The sequence below is a fragment of the Vitis vinifera genome, chromosome 5, assembly GCF_030704535.1.
Source record: "Vitis vinifera cultivar Pinot Noir 40024 chromosome 5, ASM3070453v1".
Lineage (NCBI taxonomy): Eukaryota > Viridiplantae > Streptophyta > Magnoliopsida > Vitales > Vitaceae > Vitis > Vitis vinifera.
The window spans coordinates 24566968-24574493 of record NC_081809.1 but is presented as its reverse complement, the minus strand read 5'-3'; the positions used below and the strand labels follow the sequence as shown (position 1 = coordinate 24574493).

The 7526-nt window shown below is 35.0% G+C and overlaps 1 protein-coding gene across 1 annotated transcript; it reads right to left on the bottom strand.

Moving 5' to 3' along the window:
- Positions 1–5651: 5651 nt before the first annotated feature.
- LOC100266253 (7-deoxyloganetic acid glucosyltransferase) lies at positions 5652–7283 on the bottom strand. Its single transcript, XM_010652341.3, has 2 exons — positions 6782–7283; positions 5652–6704 (listed from the first exon to the last, which is right to left on the bottom strand). Exons 1-2 carry the CDS (start codon positions 7281–7283, stop codon positions 5776–5778), a joined length of 1431 nt encoding a protein of 476 aa, XP_010650643.1. The 3' UTR covers positions 5652–5775.
- Between the last annotated feature and the right edge of the window lie 243 nt (positions 7284–7526).

The following is a 7526-nucleotide window of genomic DNA, read 5'->3' as shown; positions in this document are numbered from 1 at the left end:
CATGCAAGGTAAGGAATTTAAAGCATATATGAGGTTAATTCCTTTGGGGATACAATGGCTAGCTAGCTTAGTTAGGGCTAATCTTATGGGATTTTAAAAATTTGTGGATCAAGTTTAGTTAGAATAGCTAGGAGGAGAATGGTGTTTCACGAAGCTATAGTGGGTCCCTTGAAGTTGGTTTCAATAAAGTAAAAAGGAGATCAATTTGAGAGATTTGGTAGAAATTATTTTCATTGAAGGAAAATATGAGAAATAAAAAATAGCATGAAAAAAAAATCATAAAAACAAATAAATTATGTCAATTTTTTTCCTTTATTCTTTCTCTATCAACCAACATAAAAACATTTCAAATATGATTTTTTTTTCTTAATTATATGTAGTTTGTGAACTTCTTTTAACTTCTTTAAATTATTTTGATTAAGCAAATAAATTTCAAATAAAGTGATATTTGATACATACCATTTATTAAACTAAAAACTAATTCAATTAGTACTCGAAAATTATGGATCTTAAAATTGAGCCTAATTAATATTTAGAAATTTAAAAATTAAAATTTATATTAATGATTTTGTTTGTTTCTTCTTGAACTTGTAACCATATTTTTGTAATTTTTTTTTTGTTAGGCAAAAAGAACTCCAAACAAAAAAGTTTAATAGGTTTCAATAATAATTTGAAGTTTCAATAATAAAATAAGAAATTTTTGTATAAAAATTAGTTCAAAATAATTCTATTGTTTTTATTTTATTTTTTTTTATTTTATGTAGAACAATATTTTTCTAAATTTTCTTACTATACAAATAAACTTCAAATTAAACAAGACTTAATATGTAAAATTAGGAATATTAATTTTGAAATAATTTAGAACTCAAAAAACAATACAATTATTATTGAAAATTGGTAGATTAAATTTTGTTCAAAATGACTTTATTATTTCTCTTGTACAAAACTATATTGTAATGAATTTTTCATTAGAAAAAGATATTTTAATATAGTGAGACCTAATGTATTAAATTTATTAATGAGTTTAATTATTTTTAAAAATAACTTAGAACTCAAATATAGATTCAATCACCGTCAAAGATAATAGATCAAAACTAATACTTAATGAGTTATGATTTAATTATTTGTCATACACAAAAAATTATATTTTCTAAAATTTTCTCATTAAATAAATAAATTTTAAATCAAGTTAGACTCAGTACTAAATGAATCTTTTTATTCTTAAAAATAATTTAAAAATTAAAAATAGAAATAAAAAATTGATATGATTAGTTGCGTACTAAATCAAAATTAGTTGAAAATGTGTATATATAACTACAAAAATTGGAAGTGGAAACTACTCCATTGCCCCCCACACCCTTTAGGATCATATGATGGCTTAATTGATTTTTGACATCCTCCAATGTCCTATGCTTTCTCAACTTCATGTTAAAAAATACTGCTATTATATTTGTTAATGTTATGGTTCAAGACTTTGATAGTTTTCAAATTTAAAGTAAACATCAATATTAAGTAAATGGTGCCAATGAATGTCACATGATTCATAATTTTTTTGCCAGATACATTCCATATCTCCTGCTAAGCATATCAAACACTTTACATTTCAGTATATTTTGGGAATGAGGTTCATACAAATTTCATAGCAATCGGTATTCTCCTTCAAATTGTAAATACTCCAAATAGGCATTAGAGAGAAAATTTTCACACAGCTGTATGAGTTAAATTGGGCTCCAACAGAAATGTACATGAATGTAATCTCAATCACTTTCAAAGCTTCTTGTTGAGATTTAGAGGGTGTTTGTTTTTTTGTATTTTTACTAAAAGCAATTTATTTTTAGAATTTAGGTTGTTTGTTTTTCTAATTTTTTATAACTTATTATAAATTTTTTACTGAATAAAAAAACCAAATATTTAACTTTTTCTAAATAGAAAAAATAACATATTGATTTTTTTTACTTTTTAATACTTAATAGAAATAAAATATTATAAAAACAAACAACCTAATATTTAACACTATTAAGCATTAAGTTTCTATTTAAAATTAAGCAAAAAAAAACACCGCCTTACTCTTGAATAAGGGATTGGTTGTAGTTGCAGTCTTAAACTCTTACAAATAGATCTGAAAATAATTAGTTGAAAGCACTGAAAAGAGTGGAAAGCATTGCTGTTTGTTGTATCACTGTCTTAAATCCCAAATCCTTCTGCTTCTTTTGGTCTATACTCATCCATCAATTTTCGATAATCAGCCTTGGGTCTTGACGAGGTAGCATGATTTCTTGAAATTATATCCTTAATCTCCATCTATATGGTTGGGGAGGATGGCAAGACAACAGGAAGAGGAAAACTTGTAAAGGAGGCTCACTAAAGCTATACCATAGACTTCCCATATGTTCCGATCACTACTTATTACTCCTTGATAAGACCGGATGTTGTGCTGTTGTAATGGCAATGTCTGCCACTCCTACTTCATTGATAAATGAAAAGTTTCAGCATTGGACCTTTCTACATGTGTTACTAGCCATCAAGGCCAAAGGCAAGGGGCCCCTTACAAAGGGTAGACAAAAGGACCATGGTCCATGCAGGCTGTATGACAGCCCTAACCAGCAAAACCTGCATACATTTGTATCTATTGGTTCAGATTAAGAGGCTTGAGAAGCTTTAAAGTCTTCCTATTTCTGAGTAGATTAATATACTCCACTCTGTGGATAGAGAAATCAGGTGTTCCTTTGCTAATCATACTCCGATTGCTCAACAGGACTGGTACAAACTAATCAGACATCTTGAAGTTGAGGCAGAGCAGCGATGCATGTTCGATGCATGTCTCATTGCAGACAGCATTGTATGCAGGGTGTTAGAGAACCACTCTGCTCTGCTACTTTGAGAGCAAGCAGCATTGGTTGGAGTTGAAGAGCAGCTCCAATGGATCCAAATGGAATTGAGTACTCGGAATATCAAGTGGCATTACGGCTTCACAGAGGAACTTATAGATGTCTCTGATGAGGTAGAGGATGTCATTGACCTCCTTATACTCAGATCAGCAACACAATGGTTCATTTTGTTCATTTGTGATTTCATTGGTCAATGTCAACTTCACCAGAAGCTATAGTTAAGATCTGTTAGGATAAAATCTTGTAAAAATCTGAATTTGCTTCTTCCATTCTTTGAATTCGATCTAATGTAGCCCCAGTTAGAATTTCTTTCCAAACTCCTACTCCTAGTCCCAATATTTAGGGTAAAGTTTGATGGTATTGCTTCACTTGTCCTGCAAACTTTCTTAGCAAGAATTTGATCCTTGACATCATTAAACTTTAATTTTAAGTTCCTCATAGAATTACCAACACACCTCTAGATAGGTACTTCAGTCGAGTTAATTTCCCCAGTGCCTCAGGCAACTCAAGTTCAAATACATTTTCAAGATCAAGCATCCGCAATAATAGGAAGCAATTCTTAGAAATGCATCACTGTAAAAAGTTTCCTACCTCTTCTCCAGGTTCCCTTTCTCTTGGAGTATCAAAGGACATAAAAGAGAGGATATCTTGATGGTAAAGTATGAAAGAAGTTGAACTTGTATTATGACCACCATCATATGATCAAAGCTTATATCTTTTTTGTCAAGATGGTCAACAAGATGTTGGGTCATGTTGGTGCCCAGGGATAATTCTGGTCTTGTAATAGTATGAACTCTAAGAAATGTGGCTTGTTGAGCTTCAGATAACCAATATTGTCTTCGGGCATCCAACAGGCGAATTGTTTTAACATTCCCATTAATCTTCTTCTTTGTCGCTAGGACATTCCTTGGGTTATCACCAAATGCAAGAACCTGTCTGTAACATCTTCTAGAGCTTCATTCTCGCCTTCTGGTTGCATCATATATATCCTCTACAGCCCACAGTGTTATCAATTTTCTTTCCGGGATATCAAAATCTTGAGGAAATAAAGTGAAATAAAATAAACATCTTCTCATGTATAAGGACAAATTCTTATGGATTGGGTAGAGGGTATTGGACCAAAGTTGTTGTTGGTCATGATGGAACTGTTGAAGTGTAGCAGATCACTCTTTAATGGTTGCATCCTTGTGTGAGAGTGCTTCTACTAATTTTACAATCAGTAGTTCTGGTGGTATGTTTACCTTCAAAGCCCAACTCTCCTCATTTGCATGTAATGGCAGTGGGTAAGATCAATCCTCATTTTGGGATTTGAAAGAAGACCCATTTTGTGAGTGATCCTAATCATACTAATTCCCATTTGATTTGTCTGCAAGTATTATTAACAGATCATTCCAGAAAAAGAAATGAGAAAGATCATCCATAACAATGACAAACATGTTATTAATCAAGAAAGCTTTGAGCTTCTACATTATTTCTTGGTATTCACGGGAAACCCATACACCTCTTATGACTCTCATGGTGTAGTTCAATTGTTTCATGATGTCTAGGAGAATTTGATGTGATAAACCTATACTTGAACAAGCAGTTCTAGATGGCCAAGCACGTACGACATGGGAGGACAGGTAAACTTCCAAAGTGGTTGACTCCATATGGAGAAGAGATTAAAAAAAAATAATAATAAAAAATAAAATAAAATAAAATAAAAGCTTGAATTTTCAAGTTCTAGGCTTGGGGGAGAGAAGATGTAAAAAAAAAGCTTGAATTTTTCAAGTGCTTTTTCCAAAGTGGGACTTTGGGAAAAACTTGAATTTTGGGAGGGAAAAGAAAGAACAAAAAAAGCTTAGCATTTTCAAGTGTTTTTCACAAAATTGTTAACTTCGGACAAAACTTGCATTTTCAAATGTTTTTTCTAAAGAGATTGACCTGAAAAGAAAGATAGATAAAAAAAAAAATATTGAATTTTCAATTACTTTTTTCAAGAATTAATTAAAAGAAATAAAATCATTCGTAAAAGTTTTTCATGTTTTTACTTAAAAAATAACTCATTTTTAACATAAATATCCTTCACTATTTAAATTATTTATAGGCAGATTAAAATAAAATTATAAGAAAAAAGTGGTGATACTTTTGTCAAAAAATGATGAAGGGTTAGATTTCTAAATTTAGGTTTTTAATAACCTTTTTAATCAAAAAACCTTTTTTAGTGAGGGAGAAGAGGTTCAATTGTTGATTTAGGTTATTTGATTAAAAGGGTTATTAAAAAACCTAAATTAGGATTGACTTGGTTGATTTTAGGTTTTTAATAATCATTTTAATCGAATAACCATTTTTTGCTGTGAGTTAGATTTCCTAACTAATTAGTTGAATTGACGGGCTCAATTGTTGATTTAGGTTATTCGATTCTAGTTCAATGTTTGAAATTGTTCAACTCCTAACCAAATCGGTATTGTGATCGGTTGATGGCTAATGGATTGGACAAATATATTTGGTTTGGTTTTCAAAACCATGGTTAGGATTGTACTACCAGATCCAACGGCTAGGATCTTGTGTTCGGTAGGTACCGAAGCAATAGAACAGTTTTTTCCTAACGATAAATTTGGAACATGATATAAGTTACTATTTTTGGGCTTATTTCATTAATTCCTTTTGAAATTGCATACCTAGCGACCCATAAAGATTCTAAGTAAAAGCACAAAGTATTCAATATATTCCTAGTTGGGCTTGCTTACCTACTTCCCAAATTAGCTCCTCTAGTTGCAAGATGGGACGACAAGGGCATGTGATCCTTCCCTGCACTTCTACCAATGGTTTTTCTTTCTTGATTGGAAAAGAACTTAGAAAAAAAAAGGGAGGAAATCACAGTTCAACGGAAGCAAGTTCCTCCAGTCTATGAGGCGCTCATCAACCTAATATCCTCGATCAAACGGTTAAAGTTACAGTAGGAGGTCCCACCTTCACTCAGGCTACTTCTTGCCAATTTTGCCATGGCATCTACCGATTTGGTGAACTCGGCTCTTCTCTCTTCCATTACATCTCTCACCATCTTTTCAACAGTAACTCTATCGCAAGTGTCCTTCATATCCATACCTATCTTCCAAACATGGCTCACGAACCTACTGTTTAACTGTTGATCAGAAAAATACGGCCAGCAAATCATTGGCACTCCGGCGAATATACTCTCAAGCGTGGAGTTCCATCCACCGTGAGTTAGGAACCCACCCACAGCCGGGTGCGCTAGAACCTCTTCCTGTGGAGCCCAATCCACAATTTGACCCCTCTCCTTCGTCACTTCCCGGAGCTGCGCTTGCAGCTGAAACTCTCCATCTTTTTCTGTGAGGGAGTCTGGCCGTATGACCCACAAGAAGCGACTCCCGCTGTTGACTAGACCGTGCCAGAACTCCATCATCTGCTCCTTTGTGATGACCGTGATGCTTCCGAAGCTGACGTAGATGAAAGATTTTGATGGCTGGCGATCAAGCCACGCTAAGCAGCTTCTGTCTTCCTCCCAGAAACTGTTGGAAAACTGTGACGTGGTTGTTTCGGATGCAAGCCTGGATTTGAGATGTGCGTGGAGAGGTCCAATGGTGTAGATTTTTGGGCAGTGATTGCGTATTTGAGAGAGTATGGGTCCGTCTAGGTCTTCAAATGTATTCAGTATGAGGGCATGGGCTCGTGGGGTTTGTTGAGTCTCCGTGATTATAAACTGGATTCCGCGGTCATTTGCATCCCTGGTACGGCAAAAACTAGGTAGATCTCGCCGCCGGAGAAACCCCTCCATTCCCGGCACTCTGGTTACTAGCCGATCCATATCATCATCTGCAGTTCAGTCATACTCCTAGGAAAATAAGCAAAAGAAGAGAGAAAGAAAAACACAGATAAGCTAGAAAAGTTACCTTTAAAGGGGACTTCCCCTGCTTCAATGAGTTCGGCGAAAGAGAAATATGCCAAGAAGCAACAAGGACTGACAGTACGGCAAGAAATGATGGGAACTCCAACTTCATTGGCAACATCAATGGCAAAACTCATGAGCCCATCTGCTATGATGCAGGTCACCGGGTCGGAACTCTGGCACCACGAAATTACCATCTCCCTAAACAGTGGTTTGGTCGTGGCTTTTATTCCATCCATCATATCCCTCAATCCGGCACCAGTCCACGGACGATCCAATGGCAACCCATCGGAGATTGTTTGGAAACGGAAGCCAGGATAGCGCGTGTATCTATCCAGAATATTTGTGTAACGGAGGAGGCGGTGGTGGTTGTAGTCGGAGTTGAGGAAGGTGATGCGGAGGCCGGCGAGGGAAAGAAGTTCGGCGAGCTTGAGCATGGGATTGACGTGGCCTTGAACTGGTAAAGGGAAGATGAGGACATGGGGAGAGACAGACCGATGTTCCATGTCAAATTTTGGATTTGGTGATGTAGCAGCGTCAGTACTTTGCTCCTCTTTATATCACTGTGCTCGCTGCTTAGCTTGGGCTATCTGGAGGGTCACACACATGAAGAATAGTTGAGATCCACTTCCACTTGCCCTTTTCATGAAATTATGGGATGTTTGCTTTGTGATTACATGGAGGTTGAATAGACTTTTTTGAATGAGCAGAGAGCTTGTATTCAAGCTTGCAGGACCAAGATTCAAACA